Below are 25517 nucleotides of genomic sequence, written 5' to 3'. Positions count from 1 at the left end.
ACAGATCTGGAGAGCATTTTCAAAAGTCTGTTTTTGGGGTTACAGTTGCTGGGGTAGTGTGGAGACAAATGACAAAAGCTGAGCACTAATGTCTACATTTTAATCGAAAATGCAGTAATGTGGCCATAGCCTAAGGACTACTGTGGAGATTCAAAGAAAAGAGCTGTACTTAAGATAGCCTTTGTAGAAAAGTGGAGGTTCCCATACTGATAAATTTATTTTCTCATTTTTCACAATTATCACAGTTACTTTGGCACTCTTAGAGACTAGGTCAAAACTAGGTGATTAAGCAAGCATTTATTCTACTGTGTTAGTCTAAATATTGAGTGGACAGATACTGTATCTGACAGCCATTTAAAAATACATCGTTAGGAGTTTCTGAATCGGGGTAAAACCAAATTGTGTGGGCAAAAGAGACAGACACCTTGTTGCAGATAAGCAATGTTTGGGTCTAAACATGAGTATGCCTTAGTTTGAGCTTGTTGAGATGAGATCCATATATGATGCTCATGTGAAGCAGATCATGAAGTCAAGATGGAGATCACAGGTTTGGTGTGGCCTAACTGTTCTAGCTAATGACACTATCCTTTCTTTTCAGCAATCCTCCAAAAAGAAGAAATCTGACTTTATTCCTTACCGAGACTCTGTGTTGACTTGGCTTCTGAAAGAGAATCTTGGTGAGTAATGGCAGCTCATTTGAGTTTGCACTTCTGTTGTGGACCCATTGAACAATTGTCAAAAGGGGGCTTCCGGGGTCTGGCTGTATGACTTGCATAGAATGGATTATGTTATACCTCAAATCTGTGATGTTTGTCATTTTTGGTTCTAGTTGTCTAACTATAGGACTTGGCGAGGGCCTGAGGATTGTTAGTTATTACTTTTTGACTTAAAAGAGGCAGTTCTTACTTCTCATAACTGTTTGTTTCTGACTAAGCACACTGTTAGGTCCACTGACGTTCACAGTAAAATTTATTTTTGTTAATTTACTTGCCTACTTCACATTTTGTTTGCTAGCCAAATCAGATCCTGTTGAAATCTACTGTACTTTAAGTATTTTTTTTGGCTATAGCATGCATATTTTTACATTAGTTTATCTTCTGGTATTCCCTGTAGGTAATGCTGTTTGTCTGATAGCAGGACTTTAATCTGAGGTGGCAGCTTCAGCACAGCATAAGGGTGGGGAGCTGTTCAGATAAGAGAAACTGAAGATCTTCTAGAGATATCTGATATTACAGAAAATACAGGACATGAGCGACAGCGAAGTATTTTAACAAGAGTGTAGGGCACACCCATTGGGGCTTGTTCAAAGAAAAGTAAAAGCTAAACAATAATAAAAGGATGCCTAACATCTGCTAATTATTATATCAATAGATACAGTATATAATCTTCCAAAGCAAGATATTTATAGATAATGTTCATGGTGTAAAAATGTGTTTTGTTCTACAAAATGACAGATGACAAAGACATTTGGGGGATAACAGATTAGCACAGAACAACAAGAGTGATCAGGAGTTTTGCACCAATGTAGAAAGGTGAAATCCTCTGAGGTGGTGAAAAAAGAGTGGCCCGTGACACCATGGCTGTCTGTGGCACTGGTAGTTTAGATGAACTGTTAGAATGGCATGAGACGCAAAACCATCAGTTGCTCTAGGACCTAGTCCTGGAACCAGGCTAGGCCTTAAAAACAAAACAAAAAAAATGAATTCCACAGTATTATTGTAAGATGGAAGTGCATTCCTGCGAAGGTTTTCCAGCTTAACCTTCATGTTTGTTTGTTTGAAATCATCAGACTACTTGTCAGTCCCATCTTCCATTGTAATGTGCAGGGCTCACAAACTTAAGTAAAAGGCTTCACCTGCAAAACTAGTTGCTAAAATTAAAAAAGAAGGTCTGAAATAGGCCTGGCTCTGAACTCTTAAACAGGCTTGTGGCCTGCACTCAAAAAGGTCAAGCTCACAAATACTGAAAGGGAGATGGGAACCAACAAATCTCTGACATACAGAAACAAAACAGGGTTTCTTAATTATTATTATTACTGTATATAATAATAATACAGTGTAACAGATTGAGGCTTTGTCCACCTCTTGAACCCTCAGGTACCACTCTCAACACCAGGTAAAAGTATAACAACTATATATTTTGTTGTCACGTGCACAAAGCACTCTCCACACTACACTACTCATATACTAACACCAATCCTCCTCGCCCACAATCCTTTTATATCCCCTGACCCGGAAGTGGTTCCTGGCCAAACCCACAAGTCCTTATTCCCTCCAGGTCAGGGTAAACAGTCCTTTCTTCAGCCCGGGAGCACGTCGTTCCTTCCTGTCACGTGATGATGACGCACTCCCAGGTTATAGGGCACATAAGAGCCCACTAGCCCCCCTACAGCGACTCCCGGTGGTCCCCAAGGTATCCAGCAAGGCTGTGTATATAAACTACAAAGTCCATGAGGCCCTGCTGGAACTCTGGGCACGATCATGCTGTCCGGAGGGCTCCTCCTGGCGGCCTGGGGGTGGCGACCGGAGTCTGTAGCCGGTCGTCCATCACAACAGCTAATAATAATTATTATTAGCAAAAAATTTAAATCACAACAACAAAATATAGATTGTTGCCTCAAAAAATTAAACTTGAAGTTCCAAAACCAAATCGAGAATCCAAAGAACATTAGTAGAAATGAGCCATACGTCCATAGACCAAAGAATCAAAAATTAGAGCTTACAAATCTAAAATCCAGAAATAAGAGCATCTCAAACTTATATACTGTAGGTTGAGGGTCACCCCACAGTTACAGTGCCTCAGGGGCGTTTAGGGCCTGCCCTCTTGGGCACAATATAACCATCCATCCATCCATCCATTTTCCAACCCGCTGAATCCGAACACAGGGTCACGGGGGTCTGCTGGAGCCAATCCCAGCCAACACAGGGCACAAGGCAGGAACCAATCCCGGGCAGGGTGCCAACCCACCGCAGGACACACACAAACACACCCACACACCAAGCACACACTAGGGCCAATTTAGAATCGCCAATCCACCTAACCTGCATGTCTTTGGACTGTGGGAGGAAACCGGAGCGCCCGGAGGAAACCCACGCAGACACGGGGAGAACATGCAAACTCCATGCAGGGAGGACCCAGGAATCGAACCCAGGTCCCCAGATCTCCCAACTGCGAGGCAGCAGCACTACCCACTGTGCCACCGTGCCACCCCACAATATAACCAACACAGGGAAAATAAGACAAATAACAAAGTAAATACTCATTTTTAGCAAATACTCATTCATTTGCAAACCAGAAAATGTGATGCAAAAAAAACTAAATCTGAAATAAACTGAATTTGACATTAACAGAGAAATATATGAAAAAATAATCAACAAATAGCAGCAAGTAAGTAAACAAACTTAATAAAAGAAAACAAAGACTGGGAAGGACTCTAATAACATCTTCTGTCTCGCAGGCGGAAACTCGCGCACGGCAATGATTGCAGCTCTCAGCCCTGCAGACATCAACTATGAAGAGACCCTCAGTACTCTCAGGTAGGTGAAAGTGCTTTCTGTGCTGGTGGTAAGTGACACTCTGGGTGGCATAAATAACTTTTCGAAGGGCAATATTGGATTTTGGTCATTGTTGGAAGCTGCTGGGTACACATACTTTAAGGATAAATTCAGTTCATTTCAAGTTATTTCTTCTCAATCATTGTATATGGTAATTTACCACATATAATTAGTAACTTTCTTTTTTTTGTTGGTAGTCATTTATTCAAATCCACTGTACACTGAGTCAGCACTAATTTTAGGCTTTGATGCTAATGGAGACTCGAAATTCTAAGCAGTTTTTAGCTTTGAATGAATCAGCTACAAGTCACCTTTATAACATTACTGAATAATGCTTTAATGCAGAGTTATGCTGCAGTCTCTTTCATAACAGCGCCACCAAGTGAACTAATAATATTATATTATTAGTTATTATATATTAGGGCAGCATGGTGGCGCAGTGGGTAGCGCTGCTGCCTCGCAGTTGGGAGACCTGGGGACCTGGGTTCGCTTCCCGGGTCCTCCCTGCGTGAAGTTTGCATGTTCTCCCCGTGTCTGCATGGGTTTCCTCCGGGCGCTCCGGTTTCCTCCCACATTCCAAAGACATGCAGGTTAGGTGGATTGGTGATTCTAAATTGGCCCTAGTGTGTGCTTGGTGTGTTTGTGTGTGTCCTGCGGTGGGTTGGCACCCTGCCCGGGATTGGTTCCTGGCCTGTGTTGGCTGGGATTGGCTCCAGCAGACCCCCGTGACCCTGTGTTCGGATTCAGCGGGTTGGGTAATGAATGGATGGATGGATATTATATATTATTAATATATAATTATTATTTATTATAATTATAATATTATAATAAATACATAATCTTTATATATAATCTTCATTTGGATCTTGATCTTTGTTTGTTCACAAATTCACTGCCTTGTGTGGTGTTCCTGCTGTGTTCAGTAGAGGGCAGTAGTGATGGAGGAGGAGAGGAAGTGAGGTGGAGGATCGTTGGATGAGGTTGGAGTGTGGTGATTAAAGAGGATTGAACTAAAGGAGACTACGTGCTGTTTGTACTGGCTGAATACACAACACCTTGGTTGTTACTTTTGTTTACAAACACTGTCGATAGCACTCTTTGTGTTTAGATCTGGTGTCGACACCTGCTTCGTTGTCGAGACTGTGGTTTTTTGTGTTTCTATTGACCGTCGTTGGCAGCACTTCATCCAAATCGAATGTTCACCCACTTCTTGGAGTCAGCAGTCAGAGTATATAAGTCGGGCACGCTTCTGTGATTTTCCATCAGTCGGCGTTTGGAGTTCAAGAAAGAAGCATTGGTTCTTCCTTACTCTTTGGATTGCCACAAAGCAACCTGCGAGATTGGAGAAAGGTTGAGAAGAGATCGTGAGAGGAAACGACAGCGTCATGAAAACAAGACGGACTGTGAACGGAGAGAAGCAGAAATGGTCCTCCACCACCACATAATTACTATTCGGACAGTGATTCCGAGTAGGCCGTTCCTATCGAATCAATGTCCAAGGGTTTTGTTTTGTAATTTTGTTTCCCTTATAAAAAATCATAATGCTGTGCGACGAAGGGCCCAGTTCACGGCTGGCAGCCGCGTTTAAACAGGGAGCCCTTCACAGACAACTTTAACACGCGCAACGTAGTTGGGCGCACATGGCTAGTAATAAATAATTATGTATTATTAATAATAATAATATTAATATTATAATTTAAAATAATAATATAATATTATTATTATATATTATTATAATATTATAGGCGGAGTGGTGGCTCTGAGGCTAGAGATCTGCACTGACAATCGTAAGGTTGCCGGTTCAAATCCCGTAAATGCCGATAGGGACTCTGCTCTGTTGGGCCCTTGAGCAAGGCCCTTAACCTGCAATTGCTGAGAGCTTTGAGTAGTGAGAAAAGCGCTATATAAATGCAAAGAATTATTATTATTATTCCCTGATAAAGGAAAAAAATATACATATACAAAAAAATCTTAGTTACATAATATTTTTGATACATCCGATTAACCAATGGCACAATAACTGTTTTAGAAATTTTTCCAGGTGAAGCCGTGTAACACAGCTAGTCAATTTATAAAATGCACCATACTGTATAATCAAATAGGCAACCTTCTATAGGCATTTCTATAGCATATACCACTGCAAGTATAGAAGAACAGCACAGCTGTTTGCATTGAATTTCCACAGTTGTAGCACAGCCATCTAGCCATTGGTATAAATAAATAATGAGTCAAATGAGACTATTTTGTGGAACAGCACCTTGTTTCCTAAAATGGAGTGCACTTACTTGGCATAAGCAGCCTTTTCAAATGTATTTGTTGTCTAAATCAGTGATCAGAACTTATCCCCAAAACCTTTTGAAGAGACTTCCCCCAAAGCCTTTTGATTTCTTCCTCATTAATGTCCAGGTTGTTGTTAATATGGCAAGATAACATGGCTAGCCAAATTAACATTTAGAGATATCTCAAAATGAATTTCAGATATCTTAAAATGTAATTTACTTTTTAAGATACCTGAAACTCGCTTTTAGATATCTTAAAATAATTTCCTTCACATTTTAACATAGAGTATCTGCAATACATTTTGAGATATCTCAAAACAGCTTCTTGTCCATTTTCAGATATCTCAAATACATTTTCAAATATCTCAAAATAATTGTGTCTGCATTTCAAGATATCTCAAATGAATTTTCAGATATCTTAAATTGACCTTTCATGCATTTTAAGATAACTTAAATGCATTTCAAGATATCTCAAAATCCATCCATCCATCCATTATCCAACCCACTATATCCTAACACAGGGTCATGGGGGTCTGCTGGAGCCAATCCCAGCCAACACAGGGCGCAAGGCAGGAACAAATCCCGGGCAGGGCACCAACCCACTGCAGGGCACACACACAGCTGCTTATTATTTCATTGGGACTTCTTGTTTATTATAAGATATCTTAAAATGTATTTGAGATATCTTGAAATGAGCAGAAAGTGATGTTGAGATATCTGAAAATGGACAGGAAGCTGTTTTGAGATATCTGGAAATGTATTTCAGATATCTTAAATTGTATTGTAGATATCCGAAAATGCTATTGAGATATCTTGAAATAATTGAGTGTCCTGTTAAAGATATCTTAAAATGCATTTTAGATATCTTGAAATACAATTTGAAATATCTTGAAATATTTTGTTAGATATCTGAAATGGAGTAGAGATCCATTTTAATATATCATGAAATTAATTTTAGATATCAAAACAGTGAATTTTAAGTTATCTTAAATGCTGTTTGAGATATCTTAATTATATTTCGAGATATCCTGAAATAACTTTCCACTCAATTTTAAGATATCTCAAATTCATTTTGAGATATCTGAAATGCATTTTCAGATATCTCAACATAACCTCCTGCACATTATAAGATATCTTTAAATAGACAGGAAGTCCCATTGAAAGAAGAGATTTTACAGGAAGTTATTTCGAGATATCTCGAATTTCATTTAAGATATCTTAAAATGCATTTCAGATATTTCAAAATGTACAGCATATTTCAAGATATCTTGAAATCTATTTGAGATATCATAAAATGCTTTTTAGATATCTTAAAATAGATGCATTTTTAGATATCTGTAATTCATTTTGAGATATCTAAAATGCATTTCCAGATATCTTAAAATTTCATTTTGAGGTATCTCTAAATGTTCATTTGGCATGCCATAACTTTGTGTATGTTCCTCAACCACTCTCCCCACCCCTCCTTAGGTATGCTGACCGTGCCAAGCAGATCCGTTGCAATGCAATTATCAACGAGGACCCGAACGCTCGACTAATCCGTGAACTAAAGGAGGAGGTAAACCGGCTGAGAGAGCTGCTTTTCTCCCAGGGCCTGTCCACCTCCTTGTTGCCTTCTACTACCAGTAAGTACCATACACTCTTGCATCTTTAATAATCAGGTCAGACTTTGTGATATCTTCTAGTTTTCATTTTAGCCAAGACCTTCCACCCATTTTCTAGGTTGCAGGGAGCCTAAGCCTGTCTCACAAGCAGTGGCTATAAGGCAAATAGTAACATTTGCTGGGATGCTAGTCAATATGTGCTAAGCCACACAAACACACAGTTAATGTAGAGTTGAAGAGCTGTGTCTAAAGCCAGTTCCACATTGTCATCCCTTCTGACTAGAAGTCATGTAAACTTGACTGCGACTGCTGACCTTGACACCTGAGAATGTCAGATTACCAATCTCAAAATTGCAAGGCACTTCAAAATTACACGGCTCTGTGATGACTTTCCAGCACGATTTTTACATTTCCAAAGAATCCTGAGCTTGCCATTTTCTCTGACTGCCAATTACGTGTTGCTTAACAAAGCAATTCTACTTGAATGTTTTCCAGGTATGGCAAGCTGACCTGCAGTCTTTGCCTTTTTTTCTTTTTTTCATTCTATCACAGTACATAAAACACACGGTATCAGACAGACTGATCTCTCTTCTGTTTGCAAGGTCTTAAACACACACGCTCCTTATTTGTTGTCGCTGCATTATATGAATTGTACTTATGTCTGTGGGTCCTTTGGCTCTCAACTCTCGCACACACAGAATCGCCATTATGACTTGAAATAAAATTAGTTAAACTTGTTCAATTTTATCTTTGAACTGAGTTGCTGGGTATGTCAAGATACATAACTGAAGATATCGGTAGCACACAGCAACTGCCTCAAACTCACTAAAATTATGGACATGAAGTATATAAGAGAAAATCTTTAGTAAAGTTGTGGAATGTTACAGGGACTTCAGATGAGCACATAAGACAGGATTATGTTTTTTAACAAGACAGTAGGTGCTTTATGTTTCTCTGTTCAAATTGTGGTCCCTTGTGAATACAGCTGAAGTAATATATAATATTAACAGACACATGTGAACTGTAAAAAGCTACCAGATCAGGTAACCTTTTCTTGTAAGGTACATAATTTTAACAATTTGTGTCTTTCATCATCATCCAACTTTGATCCGGCTTTGCACTCAGCTGGTTGTGATAGTGAATTCACTGACCTTGCACTCACAGAGAATGAAAACCTGCTGGCAAGATGGTTCCTGGGAAACACATTTTTATCGAAGGGAACCTGAGAATTTTTTAATAGTTTTTTTTCCCTTCAACGTATCTCTTTCCTCTTGTTAGGTGTAGCTGCAGAAGTGAATAATAACACAGCTACCGTTGGCCCTATCGCCCCTGAGCTACAGCACAGCATGAATTCTGAGATGAACCTAGCTGAATCCATACCTTCTGACATGGCTGACAACTACTCAAGCTTGGAAGAACAAGTCTTCACAAAGGAGGAAACCATTGATCGTCTGAAGGTAACACACAAAATGTCACCAAAACAGTATAAAAAAATGTAGCTGGGGCTAGTAATGTGCAATAGGCTAATGGCTAAGAAGCTGAACTGGAAACCACAAGGTCTCTGGTTTGAATTGTACCCTTAGTTCAATCTGGGTGATCTTTAATGAGTCGCACCACATGTCTACTCACATGTAAGACCACACTTAGAGTGGACTATGGTCTGATTTAACGGCAAGGTCATTGGTCATTGGCAGAACACCAACAATTTGCTGCCCAGCCAGTATGGTCAAAAAATGGTCTTTGACTGGGTATACTGGAGCTGCCTTGGAGATCCCTAATGATTCTAAGGCTTCCCGCCTTGGTATTTAAAGTCACCTCAGCTCAGAGCTAGGGTATGTAAAACTGAGAGGACAGTTAGGGCAAAGGGTTGCTGGTTGGAAGAAGAGAGGAGGCCAGGATCATGAGAGAGAGTCAGGAGGTAAGAAAGGAGAATGCTTTAATTTATTCTTGGGAGTTGGGCAAATGGGCAAGCCATGCCACCAGATGGGCAAGGGCAAAATCTGTGAATGAAGGTTTAGAGAGACAGGAGGGATTTGTTTCTGTTCTCCCAATGTTTGAACATTTTTATTTTTCAGTGCAATACATTTTTTGACATTACAAACCATTGTTATTTTTTTACATTTACATTTATCCATTTAACAGACACTTTTATGCAAAGCAATTATAAAACGGGTCAACATAATTGAGTAAACATCAGTCTGACATGTCTGGCCTGTTTGGGAACAAGTGTTACAGACAAGGTTAGCAACTAATTGTCCGAAGCTCCCTAGGTGAAAAGATGTAAACTGTGTCCATACGTTTATGATACAGATTGTGTAGTTATACCACTACTGACTAGAACATCACATAAAGGGATCATTTTCCTTCAGATCATCTAATTTGGTCTACCTAATTCTCTGTATGACATGTCCTGGCACTCTATGTGGGAGAAACTGGACAAACACTCCGCCAAAGAATGAATTTATACAGGTTCCACATCAAGCATGGCAACACAGATGTTCCTGTAGCAGCCCGTTTCAACAGCCATGGACACTGTGAGAAGGACTTTAAAGTCACAGTGCTTCTGGGCAACGTCAGAACACAGCAAGAGAGAAAAGAATGGGAAGTTAAACTCATGCTAAAATTTAACACATTACAACATGGTTTGAATAGAGACAAGAGTTTTATGGCCAGATATGAGGATCGTTTGCATCTCTCGGACTGACACAGACAACCGGTCTACAGAATCACATTGTATTGAAAAACACATCAGAAACTTCAAAAGACAAAACAGTTATCTTATCCAAAGACCTTGAATATACATTGTTCTCCTCTCTTGCTTAATGAATCTTATCCTGGAGTGGTCTGTTCATTTTTTACATTTAAGATGTCTCACTTAAAGGTTTTCCAATATTGTATCTGTCCTGGTGTCTATATAAACACAGGGAGTTGCCTCAAAAAGCTTGCATGTTGTAATCTTTTTAGTTAGCCAATAAAAGGTGTCATTTTTCTTGACTTCTCACTACAGGACAAGGTTACAAAATTGACCATCGCAAGTAAGGAGCTGTAAACCAAACAGAGTGACAAATGCCTAGTTACTCTTTCTTTAGCTATTAGTAGTACTAGGGTGTTGTACCGTGTTAGCCATTATGAATGTAGAGAAAAGCCAAGCAAAATGACACCTTTTATTGGCTAACTAGAAAGATTACAATATGCAAGCTTTCGAGGCAACTCAGGCCCCTTCTTCTGGCAGGTTTTAGTGCAAGGCAGGATTTCGCCCTGGATATGGTGCCAGTCCACCTCACTTGAACACACCCAGCCTTGGCCATTTTGGAACTGCCAATTCACTTGACCCCTTTTAGTCAAATATTACTTTTCTTATACACTTGTGATCTGAAAGTAATGTGTGGCTAAAACAACACGAAGTGCAACAGCAAGGAGGTGCATCCAGATACTCACTCGCTTTTCAGTCTGTTTTGGGCTCACTTTTTAATAAGGAAAGCAAAACACAGCAATCATTTTGTTTAAATCCTGTATTATTTTTTTATCATAGTACTATTGCTTGTTCATCATTTCATTTATTTGAATTTAACTATCAATTAAGTAGACAGAATAAGATCTGCATTCCTGACTGGATAGAAGAAGATGTGGGAAGCAAATTGATTATGACTGTTATTTTTACTCCTTATTCTTTGCGTTTTGCCCTACAGGAAACTGAAAAGATTATTGCAGAGCTAAATGAGACCTGGGAGGAGAAGCTGAGAAAAACCGAGGCCATCCGCATGGAAAGGTAGGTGTCATCCACTCCTAAAACCAAAGGTAAAGATTAATTTTTCATCAAATGAGTTTCATTGTGGTCCTTTGGCTCAGGAATTGTACTTCTTAGTCATGCATTCAAATTCCACTGCTGGGGTGAATGTGTCACGCTAAAGAATCACTTCATCACCAGGCAGTCTTCTTATCCACTGCATAGCTAAATTTCCCACCACAGTCTGGTCATTCTGGCCCCCTCATCATCTCTTGCCCCTTACTGGGTAACTATCTCCCGCACCCTTCACCACCTAATAGCTAATGTGTGGTGACTGTGGCGGTGCAAGAGCAGCTGCCATTGCATCATCAAGATGGATGCTGAACACTGGTGGTGTTTAATGTGGTTCCCCACTGTAAAGCAATTTGAGTAGGTTAGAAAGGCACTATATAAACTGAATGAATTATTACTTAGCACTTGGGGTCATTTCCATGCTAATTAAGGACAATATTATATGTATGGTCCTAAAATAACTAGCTTTAGGATTTAAAATCAGTTGTAACTGTCTGTCAGTCCAGTGTGTAATGATGAATGCCAGTGCAGCACTGAAATGGCCTACTTTGGGGCTGGCTATTTCAGGCAATGTATACTCCTATCTTTTTCTACAAGAATGAACATTTTATTTTAGTTAAAACCTATAGAATGATGTGGCTGTGGTTTCAGTAGTTTTTTTCAGTTCTTCCAACTCTCTAAAAACCTGAATTCATGTGTCCCACAGCCTTCTCCATACACCAGTCTCTCTCATTGGCAGCACATCTCTGCTCTGTGGGTACATGTTTAAAAAATAATGAAACTGATCTCCCCAAATAAGGCAATGCTACATAAATATCCATTAAACAACTGAGATTGAAAGTGACAGGGATGTAGCCAAGAAGTCATGTCATGTGTTTGTTATGCTTAGGCAAGAAAGGAACAGTGAGAAAAAAAGAGCTAGAATACTGGCAAAAGGAAAATGTGTTCTGCCAGGTGAAGCAGGCAGTTTGTAACATAAAAGGGACCGTGGGCCTCACATATAATACATGCTTACACTTTGCAAGAGGCGGCCGGCTTTCTTGCCCAGCCGGCACACCACCCAAATGGAAGGACAGAGGGAGGTAGCTTATGAAGGGCACTGCCTCCCCTGAACTGTTAGTTGGTAGCCCAACCGGGTTGCCATAGCTCCACAGATTCCCACAGGGCACACTTAGAGCCAGGGATTGTGTGTCCAGGGATTGCTTTACCCGGAAGTATTTCCGGGTCACGAGGATGCAACCCTGGAAGTAGAATATAAAGGGCAGCCTCACCTTATTTGGTAGACGGAGTCAGGAGGAAGAGGGATGAAGCTTGCTTACGAAGCCTGGAGAAGAAGGCTGCACGAGTCTGGGAAGGAGTGTTTTGTGTACTGCTTGTGGCTGTGGGTATCAGTCCTTGGAGACTGATCGGGGTCTGGATTCCTTCCCTGAATAAAGGGCGATTGGACAGAACTGGTATCTTTGCCTGTCTGTGTCGTGTTGGGGCAGCAGGTGTGGCCCAGGTCTTCACAACTTGTAAACATACATATTGCCATTTCTTTTCACAAAAGCTGAGATTTATAAAACATGAATATGCTGTGAAAATTGGCTTAACATTACAGCAAATTTCAACCAGTCCTGCGCAGACTTTTTTCACCAACTCTAGGTAGCAGGACAATGAAGTGAACACAAAATCCAATTTCATTGAGCATATCAGAGATGTGTCAGTCACATTCCAAAGTTTTTGAACTAATTATATCACAGTTACATAACTGACATGTTCTCTCAATACAGTTGTCTGCTACATTAGTAATAATGCCTAATGCTTATTGTTTATTGTCTTAGTGTGTAGCTTGTCTATTTTGTCTGTATAGAGGGTGGGCTAGGTGTTGTACAGTACATCTGGCAAGGGCAGCATTACCAAGAAGCCAACCATCACACACAGCATGACCCTAAATTCTGCTTCCCACACTAATTTTGATAAAATAAAGAATCGTGGGTTCAGCCACCTCACAGCAACATTAGTCAGACAAATTTGAGCATCACATATTAGATGTATAGTAATTGAATGAAACTGCTTTCTGTTTACGAAAGTACAGGGTGAGCCAAAATTATGTTAACACTAATGGTGCTGCTATGTATATACTTACATACAGTTTTTGTGGACAATTTATGTGCCACATATGGTACATGTATTGAACATGATGGCGAACAGGTTCAGAGATTCCTGTAAATCATCTTGCACATATGAAGTATGTTTTGTGAATGAATTGTTTCCGCAATTCAAATGTTAACGTAATTTTGACGCACCCTGTAAATGTGATGGTGCCTTTATCGCAACATGTCAATTGTGCCAATTATTAGGAAAATTAGCAGTAAATTTCCTTTTGATCTCTGCTTGCTTACTCTGACTGTAAAGGAAATCGGATGGATAGATGACATGACACAGCTACGAGATTCCAGACCAGTCAGTCAGTTCACACTGAAGAGCGCCCGTCAGCAAATCCCCTACGGTTGTTAAAACGTGTAGCAAAAACGGAGATTGCATGATTTCTATGTGAAGTTGTTTGTAATGTAGGCTGGAATTCAGCATACATCTCCAAAAGGAAGGCTCTAGGAAGTCTTTAAGCCAGTTAAGCCAAAAAATCATTGCAATCCTAGTTTTTGTGGGTAGCCATTTCTGTCAGTAATACTTCAAGTTCACTTTCACTGTTGTTTTCTGGGTCCTTTTGTGCTTTGTAGTAAAGATGTCACTCAGGAAATGGCCAAATTTATATGGTGATTAGTTCATGGATACAGTAGGACCCTGATTAGCCATGCCCCTATTTACAGAGGCTCAACATTATCCGAGTCAAACCTGTAAGTGCAATACACCAACTTTTTATACAGTAATTCATAACAGCTTTGCCATGAATGCTGTATTGACCGCATATTACTTCAACGCAATCAAGGAACAATTTACTGCTTTGACATGATTGGGACTTCACATATGACAAGAGGAAAGAGGTGCGGTGGGGTGGGTTTTACTACAGGTGCGGAGATCCCAAAGCTGGTATCAATACCAAAGTCAACATTTAGTACTAATCCAACACTACTAAGGAATTGAAAGAGGCTTAAAAGTGATACAGTACCATACAACTTGGCAAAATCTCTTATATCAGTAATTTTTAATCTGAAATGGCCGCTGCCATCTGTTTTATATGAGTTTTCACTTATCTGAAGTAGCATCAGGCAACATTACCTCAGATAATCAGATCAGATAATCAGGGTTCTACTGTATATAAAAAGAGGTGATTTTGAGCTATACTGTACATGGTCACTAAAAGCACATGCACACACACATTATACTGTAAGTTGATTTGAGATTCATAAATCATCTTACCGTTGCACATAGTATTTTATAAATCAGATTTTTTTTCACTTTTGAGTGTAAGTAAAATTTAAATATGAAATCTAATCAAGGTTTTAATACATTTGGCCCCAAAAGGTGAAATGAGCCAAATTTGAAATCAGAAAATAACCAAGAAATCATTATCTGAATTTGAGAGCAATAAACTCTTTAGCAGGAAATCAGAATCAGAATCAAAAATGCAAAAGTTTGTAGTTTCCATCCACAATCTTGGATACCAACATGCATGTGTCACACTCTTACTGCAATGAGTGGGACTTCTGAAGGATACCAAATGGCGTATGCAAGGAAAACAAATTGGAGTCACAGCAAACATTAAGCCTAACTTTAAATATGTAAATAAAATAACAGGCCCAAAATATGCCAAACCAACAATAAATTGTAAATCCTAATCAGAAGTGTATTAAAGCCAAAAAAGTATAACAAATACAATCAGTAAAGTCTTCTTATGGTAATATGATTGTTCCCTCACTCAGTGAAGAATAAGTACTGTATAGCTTTCAAAAAGATACTAGCTGTTTTTGTTTGGGAATGAAATAATTCCTAATAAAATGATTTAATTCTCAAACACTTTAACATACTTTTCCAGGAAAGAAAAATAAAATCACATTTTTGGTCCAAAATGTCAAAACCATTCCCTGCGGTAAACATAAAATGACCAAAGCCATGCAATGCTTTGAATAAAATTAGTAGATTTTCTCATTTTCTACAACTTTTGCTTGAAACAAGTCTTTGAAAAGGGAACTTTTAGGCCAGGTTTATACTTCATGTGATGCGACGCATGCTCCAGCGGACGCTCCTGCTACGCAAGCGTTGTACTGTTTATACTTGCGTGCGTACTTTACGTAAATCTGGAAGAATCCACCAGGTGGCAGTGCAAGATATTATCACAGTGAGAACATGTTCAGCTTCTCTGTGTTGTGAATTGCCTGAAACGCCCATTAAATTCCGATGACACCTTATCTCTGAAAAGGATGTTTAATGATTAAATCCATCAGTCCAGGGATTTGTCCGTTCCAGTAAGCATTGGGCACAAGGCAGAAACAATCCCTGGATGAGGCATCAGCTCATCGCAAGGTGAATACAAGCACACACATACATGCTGGCGTCATTTTAATGTCACCAAATCTGCATATCTTTGGAAGGAAACCGGAGCACACTGAGGAAACCCAGCAGGAAATACCAGCGACGTGACTCCCTGCGAGACAGCAGTGTTAACGCTCCTCCACCATGTCACCCCCATGTGTGTAATTATTAACAGTATTCATTATTTAAACAAAATTAACGATTTATCTGTAAAATGTAACATACATTAATGCATTTCATCATGAAAGTGATATCAAGTATAAATCTAACGATTGTAAATGTGCAGAGAGCTGGAATATCATACATTTAATGTGTACTGTGTGATGATAAGCATACATAAGCTCACCTGACAGTTACATAAGCTCATCTGTGTATATAATAATAATTGCTGTTTGCCGCTGCTGTCAGGTCAGGAGGAAGCCCCAGAAAAAAAGACGGCACAGTAGACGGTATGTGAGACTTTTAAAATGTATCATGTCATTACGATCAGGAATATGCAACACTTGAATATAAAAGCACCAAAAATGCATCTGTATGCCAGGCATTTTGCTTCACCACATCAAACCATTCATCAAACATCAAAGCGTGCACACCGATCTCGTAGGATCCGCATAGCGGCTTTCTGTCACATGTAGATAGTAACCAGAGGCTCTGATGTCACATTCCAACTTTTATGACACTGTGCCCCCCGACATTTGCTGGTACTACAACTCGCACACGTTTTGCGTTAATTTCTGAGGACCTGCTCAGAGGACACGTCAAATGAACGCTGGGAATGCGTAGCAGCCATGATGCCTGTGCGTACGCGTTCTGAGCGTGAAGTATAAACGAGCCCTAAGAATATCCTATGGTAGAAAAGTAAATATTATATTTGGTTCTAGTGCAGGTGCATTGTTAAGTAGATATCATGGGCTCAGCAAACTCAACCATCTGATTCTGCCACAGGCAGTACGTGAAGGTCAGATCGAAGAGCCATAGGTGGGAGGTCAACATGGAGTTTCACACGAGTCTTATATACAAGTCGAAATAAGAAGCAGGTAGTTCTTTATGGAGTTTCATGCAAGATGTTCATACAAAACAGAAAAAAGATGGGGAGGCACAGGGGAGTTTGGAAGACCACAGGGTGGTCACCAGAGATTAGGGGCTTTAGCCCCTATTCTAGTGAATTGAATTATTTCCAAGTTTCAGTTCTAGCATTTCAGGATTGTAAGGCAGACTGAAGACATTCAGTTTATGTGTTCAAAAGTAACGTGTCACACTCACGCAGAAATTACCAAATTGTGTTCAGGGGTGCCTAAAACAATACATTTATCAAAAGCAAAAAATTAGAATTTAAACTCTATTGCAGTACTTGTTACCGCACTATATAATATCTTCCACCACATGTATATCCCACCTGTACATTAATTTATTGAACCTGCTCAGTGTTTCTGAGATGTGGAATCAAGTGGGATGCTTCTGGTCACGAGGAGCACATTCTTACACAAAGCCATACTTGCACATACTGGGCTAGTTTAATTTTCTTAATTAACTTAGATAGACATCCTAAGATTGTTGTAATAAACCCGAGTACATGGAGAAAACTCATGAAAGCTCTCGTTGAACATGCAGACTCTACAAAGACAGTGAGCAGCTATGCTAACCAGTGTACTACTCTATCAATCCATTCATTTTTATATCCCCACCTCAGGGTCTGGGGGTTCCATACCTTATTTAAAAGGTGAGAATATCAAGATGTAGGCTGCCCTGCATGTCCACCCACACTGGGGCCATTACAGTATCCTGATCAGGCTTTAGATAGCAGGAGGAGGCTGTAGGCCTAGAAATAAACTCAAACGCTCTTCACTGATGACAGGTTCAAAGTGCAGAGACAGGTTTACAAGCATAAGCACATGTATTTAAGTGAACGGTAACGGAAAGATTTAGAAATTTGTCTCAAACATCACGGCAGTCTTGTCCTCCTAGCTGTCACCCAAGCTAAACTGCCATGTGTGGGTTTTTTTTTTTACTTAGACTTAGTTATTTCTTTAATATTTTTATTTTGCACTATGAAATATTTTAAATTTAATTAATCTCATTAACAATCCAGATAAACAAGTACCAATAAATTACGTCAGTGTATATAGAGAATAGAGACAGATGCCCATACATATCTGAGAGTCTGCTGTATTCTTCACATGGCTTTTCTTTTCATGTAGGGAGTCGCTGCTTGCTGAGATGGGAGTTGCCATTAGAGAAGATGGTGGGACAGTGGGAGTCTTTTCTCCAAAAGGGGTGAGTAAAAGACAAAACAGTTTTATATTAATATTTACTTGGTGTACTGACAGAAAACAGCCCTCCATTGCTATTAATCTCTCTCATCTGTTCAGATTGATGTGAGTTGATGCCAATCCCAGGACTGGGCACATGTCAGGCCAGCTCTGGATGACAGAGTAGGCACATTCATGCACTCCGATATACTCAGTCAAAACAGACAAACATACAGCTGACAGTTACATAAGCTCACCTACCGCCGGAACATGCAAAATCTACAGAGACAGGATTTGGGTCATGATTTGTGAACATTCTCCACCATGCTGCTGGACCTCAGTGAGGCGGTTAGTGGGATTTATCCTTCACGTTTAATTGAGAACAGCTGATCCACCCATTCCCAACAAAGGTGGAGACGTTCAATAAATTGGGTGACTTGGTAAGGTGATGACACTGAACCTGAAAAGAGTTTACAAAGGGGAGGAATACATTTAGGATCTTATAATTTAGATGTATTGAGAGGTTTTTTGTTTGTTTTGATTTGACTTTAATGTATTGAAAGTTAAAAATCTGAGACAATAAACTGTGAAAATAGTTTTGGAGGTGAATACTTTTTAAAGGCACTGCATATGTGTGTGTGTATGTATATGTGTATGTGTGTGTCTCTATTATATTAAAAAAAAAAATTTCTGTCATATCCATGTTATTCAGCCTTGACCACTCCCTCCACACCGCTTGACCAATCATTACTCCTACTGCGCACATCCTCTCTCCATACCACCCCACGACACTCTCAGTGGTAACTCGCCCTTCACCGCAGTCTTTTATAATGGCGAGGCAGAAAGCAAACTATCTATTCAAGAACATCAAATGTTAGATCGCAATAGAAAAAGACTGACAAGAGCTGATAATTAACATTGAAAAAAAGAAAATGAACAGAAAAGAGCTGCATATAATAAAAATCAAGAACAAAGAGAATAATCCAGTAAACGAAAAAGAGAAAAATATCCAAGACAATATGCAAACAGAAATGCAAAAAAGCAACGTTTATAGAATGTAAGTTAGAAGATAAAACAATTCATAATATTGTTTTTGACATGGCGTTAATTTTTTATTTACATTATATTATGTTTTGCTTTTTTACCTCTACTTTTTTTACTTTTACTTTTTACTAAATTTTACCATTCATTGGTATTTAAAATAGGCAATTGTAATAAAATATGAGTAAAATAAAAGTAATTGATTTTTTTTTTGACCAAACTGTCTTTCTCCTGAACCCTCCCTACTTTTCAATATGCCATCTCTGTAAATACAATCACTTTCTCTAATAGAGGAGCACCCTGATGCCCTTCAAGTGGGTCAGCTGTGAGATAGTGTGTGCCCAGTGCCCACCCCGTGGGTTGGTGAGTGAAGCGAGCAGGGGGTCAAGCCCCTGTGTGTGTGTGTATATATATATATATATATATATATATATATATATATATATATATATATATTGTTTGTGTGTGTGTTGTAGGTTTAAGTTTAATTGAAAACATTTGCAATTTTTGCCCATCAGTCACCAAATAACCCATAATGAGCAAGTGAAAATATGTTTTTAGAACAATTTATAAATTTATTAAAAAATAAAAAATTGAAACCCCTAATTCATTTAAGTATTCAGACCCTTTGCTGTGACACTCCACATTGTGCTCAGGTGCATCCTGTTTGCTTTAATGATCCCAGAAATATTTTGAGAACTTGACTGGAGTTCAGCTGTGACTAAATGAACTGATTGGACATCATTTAGAAAGCAACACACCTGTGTATATAAGGACCCACAACTCTCAAGTCCAATGAACTCTCTTTAGACCTCCCCAATCAAATTGTGGTGAGGCATAGATCAGGACAAGTGTATAAAACCATTCTGAAAGCTTTGAGTGTCCCCAGGAGCACTGTGACCTCAATAATTGTGAAATAGAAGAAGTTTGGAACCACCGGGACTCATCCTAGAGCTGGCAGTCTGGCCAAACTGTGTAACCAGACTAGAAGATCCTTAGTTAGAGAGGTAAACAAGAAGCCAATGGTCACTCTAACAAAGCTTCAGATTCCTCTACTGAGATGGGAGAACTATTTAATAAATAGCCTTATTAAAATTAAATGTGTTTAAATGATAATTTTGAAATGAGACTAAGTGTTTAGTATTCACTTTTCATTATACTGTATGTGATATGATATTCCAACTGTATAAAACACATGTTAACATTTGTATGTTGGTCCTGCACTTAGTAAATTTTTTTAGGATGGTGTTTACTATAGAAAGGTGCCATATCAGATGAATCTTGGATGGTTAGTTGTGTGATCTTTTTGTCTTTTGCTAGTTTTCCAGAATTCCCCTACATCCTCTTTCTAAGTGAATTTCTTGGTTTCATCTTTACCAGCTATGCACTTGCAGTTTGATTTTGGGTGAATGTCAAGCATTCGAAAGAATTTAAAATGAGAAGTTAAACAGACCCTAACTCCCAAGACACCCTGGACTGGGTTAAGAGGGTTCAATGATGGATGGATGGATGGATGGATGGATGGATGGATGGATGGATGGAAGGAAGAAAAAAGCAATATGTAACCCTCATACACAATGTTGTGCCTCCCAGTTGCTTGTATGTTTTTTTATGTCACTGAAATGTTTGCAATTCTCTCCCTGCAGACTCCTCACCTGGTGAACTTGAATGAAGATCCTCTGATGTCGGAGTGCCTACTGTACTACATCAAGGAGGGTATAACAAGGTAGGGAGGACAATGGGTGCTTCATATCAACTTTCTGAGGTGTAGAGTACTTACTTTTCACCACAGTTAGTGGGAGTATCAGTTAATAGGGAGAACTGTTTTTGATTGTTGTTGTCTACCATTTGGGCAGCACCTAAGTTTCACTTACAGTATCATTGGTGTCCTCCCCAACCATTTGAATGAATTCCTTGCCTGAGTAAGTAGGTGACCGTTAATGTGTTTTTTTTTTTCTCAACATGGGATAGTTTTCCTCAACAGTGGGAGCTGAGAACCTCTAAAAGCTGAGATGATAAAGCCCCTGGTATTTATTAAGGTTAGAGCAGAGGCAGGTCTAACGTCTGGACCATAAGGACTGATTTGGGGGAAAAGCTGTTTATTTTTTCAAAGGTACGGGTTGCAAGAGTGACTGAGAGTCTGCCTATATAAGTAGGGTTGGACCACAAATATTTTGTTTTTATGCTAAATTCTTCCTACACGTTATTTGTTTTTATTTTACTGATTGCAAAACTTCAATTGCAGTTAGTCAGTTACACATCACCAAGACATACAGTAGTGAATGTTCCTCAGATGAGACACTATGCATTTGTGTGGCACACATTGAGACAGGGGCCTCTGGTTATGGGTTGCCTTCACATCTGGGGTCCGCTTTTACCTTATTTCTAATGCAGCCAGTACTACCTTCAGCTGTCTTACAGACCTGTAACAAAAGATAAATAAAACAGTGGAGAAAATGTATGGATTGACCTTTGAGAGGGAAGGAAAAGTAAAATAAAGTGAGTGGTTTGAATATGTGCAGGTTACTCGTCTACCTTGCATGTTTACAATGGATTAAAGTTTATGGTCCAGAGCAGCACCAGTTCTCATTTAACCACTGTAGCGTGTACATCTTTAAATTCACAGATATGGGAAAGTATTAAGTAGGTGGAAAGAAGTGAAATTATGTCCAGAACAAAGAAGGCCAATCCGCTGTTTTAAACATAACAAGTTTGGAGTAGATAAACTTTTGGAGACCTTTCCCACGATTCATCAGTTTTCCATATTTGCTGAGGTACAGGAAATAATTGTTTAAAGCAGTTTTCTGCAGACTTTTCTCTATTAGCATGAGGGTGCAGATCTCTGCTTGACCTCTCTTGGTTGTATTGTTGGGTGTACCAGAGGTTTCATTTATTGTTGCAGATACTCTGCTGGATTAATCAAATATTAGTTAGCAACTCGCAGAACTCAAGTTAGTTTGAACCTCAGCTATTTGTTTCCTCTGCTGTCTACTGTCTCTTCTTGGACTTTAGCAGTGTGTTGTTACCTTGAGTGTCCACACTTTATGTAATTGTCCGTTGCATCAGTTCAGCACCTTTGAGCCCATTTCCCAACAGGATCCTGCTCTATGCCCATTGTTCTGCACATAGTAAAAGTCCAACTTTCAACAAGCAATTTTGGAAAATGTTAGTCAGGAAGTAGTTGAGGCCTAAAGCCAAAGTGTGAAATATACAGGATGCCTAAAAATACAATTTAAAAGTATGTCATGGTGTTATAAATCACCCAGTGCTCATTCCCTGAATTGCAAAAAAAGCCTAGCAGCTGGCAGAAGCTCATCATAGATGGGTCAAGAGGCTTGAGTTGCAGCAGCCCCTCTGGCAAGGAATGAAAGCATCATTAGTACTTTCCTTGGTCTCACTGATGCTGGAGAGTGTGATGGTGGATAGTAGAAAATGAGAGATTATGTATTCTCTAAATTGACACTCTTCTTGTTTCAGAGGAACACCCTTGAAATGACATGCTTTTTGTCTTCTTAAATCTATGCACATATAAGTTTATACTTCCGTGTCATGCCACGCTGCAGGCCCATGCCTGAAAGCTAGTTGGTAGTGTTTGTATCATGCAAGAAAAGCAAGTGATCCATTAAAATGCAGGCAGTTTTTGCCTTCTCGTATCAATGCTCCTCTTGCTATGCATTTTCTTCCATAGGTGAATGTATTTGCCCCTCAAGTTTTTCCCCTTTTTCATACATTCACTGACTTTCAAACCGACGTTACTCGATATTTTGTGCCATGAATTGTCCTCCCTGTGATTGTCTTTGTAGTGTTGTGATGAGGTATTGTATAAATACAGTACGTATATTTTCTATCTTCTTTGTCAAGTCTTTTGTTAGTATGCTTCAGAATAGCGGAAGACGAACAGAATAGTTTTTCAAGTAATACATAGTTAGCAAACTGGACATTCTGGGTCAGAGGGGTCTGAGTGGGGTTCACGTTGATGCAAAGCATAGTCTCATTTTTGAGGAGGTGTGCGTCTAGCCTATGGCTTAGACTCGACACAGAAGTGTAATTTTGTCCTTTAGCTAACTAAAATTACAACACAGGTCTGTGGTGCAGGGTGGCTAATTGCAATTACTTTAATCCAGCTGCATAATGAAGTGGACATTTTAGCGCCGCACGCATATCGTACATCTCATGAAAGTGCATGTTCTGTGTAATGCTGGTCAGAAGTACAAGGTCCCGTGGGTTTTATTTTTATATTCCATATCTGTGTATAATGCAGTTCTTCTGCTAATGTGTATACAGTATTCTACCTGATACTATATTTTTTTTCTATAGCTAATATGTTGTATATTCATAGTTCCAAATTTGAGTAAGATATCAGAGCTCAGCCAACACTGGAGCCCTGACAGCAATCCCTGATGAACACAGAGTGGCTCCATATTATTTAGTGGGACAGGCTAGCTTCATGGGCTTGCCCCTATTTTAATAGTTCTTGCTTCTCCAGGAATGATTTTTAGTCACCTGCTTGTTTTTTGTTTCTTTTTAGAGTGGGGCAGGAAGATGTAGACATTCGACTCAGTGGCCAGTTCATTGCGAAGCAACACTGTGTGTTCCATAGCCAGACTAATGACAATGGAGAAGGTGAGCTGTGAAGATGCAGTGTGCCCAGAAGTACATTGTAGGGGCATTTTTATCAGAAGCCCTACACAAACATTACAGTTATTTGGTTTTTGTAAAAGAAAATTCGGCATGTAGGAAAACGTAATCCAGTACAGCATCTGCAATTTGATCCAGGAGAGCTGGAGATCTTGCGTGGAACTAGGACAGTGGTCATACACCCCAGAAGGTTATTGACAACCCTGAAAAACTCATTTTTATATTTTCCAATTCTTAAAAGCTTGAATTTGAGTGTTTTTCATGGTCTTGGAATTTCCAGGATATTTTAGAAAATCTGGATGTCATGGTGTTTTGATTGTGATATTTACTAATCAAATAAGATTTTAGTGATTATAGAACAGGTGATGCCAACTGTGTATAATGAGCTATATTGTTTAGGTTTCATGCTTTTTACCCTGAAACGTTCACCAGAGAACAACCTGTCAGAGCTTACTGACTGCCACTTGATTATTTCGTTATTTACATCAAGTATTTCTTTCTCTTTCTATCCTCAAGCTTCCTAGGAACCCCAAAGGTACTGTGCAGCTGGAAAATGTTTCTCATTTGTTAGATTTAATCAGATCATGGCAGTTCTGCTCAAGCATGATGCCTTTTAAATGATTTTCCACATTCACTTAAACTTGTACAGTTTGTGAGTAAAAGCTGTCAGGCTGTCAGAGTCCACCAAAGGTCTGGTTGCAACTAAGACACTTGGCTATCGTTGAAAAATACTGAAATGACAAATGACTGACCACCTGCATTTCCCTAATGATATCTGATGGTACCACAGCCTACTTCTGGCCAACAGTTAGTTTCTACCTTGGGTATGATAGCAGTTGTGGTTGCTTGTGATTAAGGACACAAGACTTTGTACAAAGTAGACACTACTTAGTCCACTAAGCTAATTTGGTAGCTGATAGCCAAGTTGTCCCAGTTCACGAATGCTCTCAGGGTCTCTGCTTCAGCCATATGACTCAGTAGCTTGTTCCAGATTCCCATGACCCATTGGTTTCTTCCTTCAGTTCTTTCTCTATAATTTCCTCCTATGCTCAAGACTTGCAGGCAAAGCTATTTGCTCCAAAGCTTGGAGTGGTGCTTAATCGTGCCCAGTGCACACTGATTTGTCTTCCCTTGAATTTCTTTTGATTTTGGTGTTTCTGTTGCAGTGGTAGTGACACTGGAGCCACTAGAAGGAGCTGAGACATATGTGAATGGAAAGCAGATTACAGAACCCATCATCCTAAAGCAAGGTGAGTTCTGTGACAAGGCACTTGTATTTCTGAGGTACAGAAATTGAGACAAAAATCAGTAGGGATGGAGAATCCGAGTGAAATATCAGTATGTACACTAACTCGAATCTTCTGTGGTGGAGGATTACTTAACCTGAGGAAAGAAACATTCCCAACAACACAGGGAATGAGCTCAAATCATGGAGAAATTGACTGTTGATGTCCACTTTGAACTCTTCATACATATTTAGGAATTGGAAACATATAGTGCCTTTTGAAATATATAGGTTTTGCCTTTCTACCGGGCCCTTTTTGTCTTTTGAAATTTTATTTCTCACATGGAGAACACCTAAATTGAAATTAAGATTGGTAGGTGATTAACAGAGCACTATGTACCTTGACTCATCTTCTGTGTCGTGAAATTAGTTGTCCTGAATAAACACAAATGCAAAGCTGAGTGTTGCTGCATGGGACTGAGTGGAGATTATTAGTGAGTTGATTGATAAGGTCCGCTTGAACGTCTGTATGCTAAATGAAATGATCGGCTGTGGTATTTTCTGAAGCCAGTGACATTTGCACTTGCCATCAGACAGTTATTATCTTTTGAAAGGTGGGTCCTGCTATGTGTTATTAATGTTCAAGAAGTGGACG

At 39.3% G+C, this 25517-nt stretch overlaps 1 protein-coding gene across 2 annotated transcripts in view; it reads left to right on the top strand.

Annotated features, from left to right (window-relative positions):
• The window catches only part of LOC114648868 (kinesin-like protein KIF1C), a 109718-nt gene that overhangs the window by 58447 nt on the left and 25754 nt on the right, over window positions 1-25517 (top strand). For both annotated transcript variants that reach the window (XR_007934313.1, XM_028798152.2), the window contains exons 9-17: window positions 599-677; window positions 3458-3536; window positions 7304-7458; window positions 8716-8894; window positions 11127-11206; window positions 17908-17983; window positions 20646-20725; window positions 23528-23622; window positions 24804-24887. Coding sequence is in view for 1 of the 2 variants with exons in the window: in XM_028798152.2 (XP_028653985.1) it covers window positions 599-677; window positions 3458-3536; window positions 7304-7458; window positions 8716-8894; window positions 11127-11206; window positions 17908-17983; window positions 20646-20725; window positions 23528-23622; window positions 24804-24887 (907 nt within the window). In the remaining variant the exon portion in view is untranslated. The remainder of the gene's footprint in view (window positions 1-598; window positions 678-3457; window positions 3537-7303; window positions 7459-8715; window positions 8895-11126; window positions 11207-17907; window positions 17984-20645; window positions 20726-23527; window positions 23623-24803; window positions 24888-25517) is intronic.

Source organism: Erpetoichthys calabaricus, chromosome 3 (assembly GCF_900747795.2).
Source record: "Erpetoichthys calabaricus chromosome 3, fErpCal1.3, whole genome shotgun sequence".
In the NCBI taxonomy this organism is placed as follows: Eukaryota; Metazoa; Chordata; class Cladistia; order Polypteriformes; family Polypteridae; genus Erpetoichthys; species Erpetoichthys calabaricus.
Note: the sequence above shows the minus strand (reverse complement) of the source record. Positions and strands in the feature narration are given on the sequence as shown.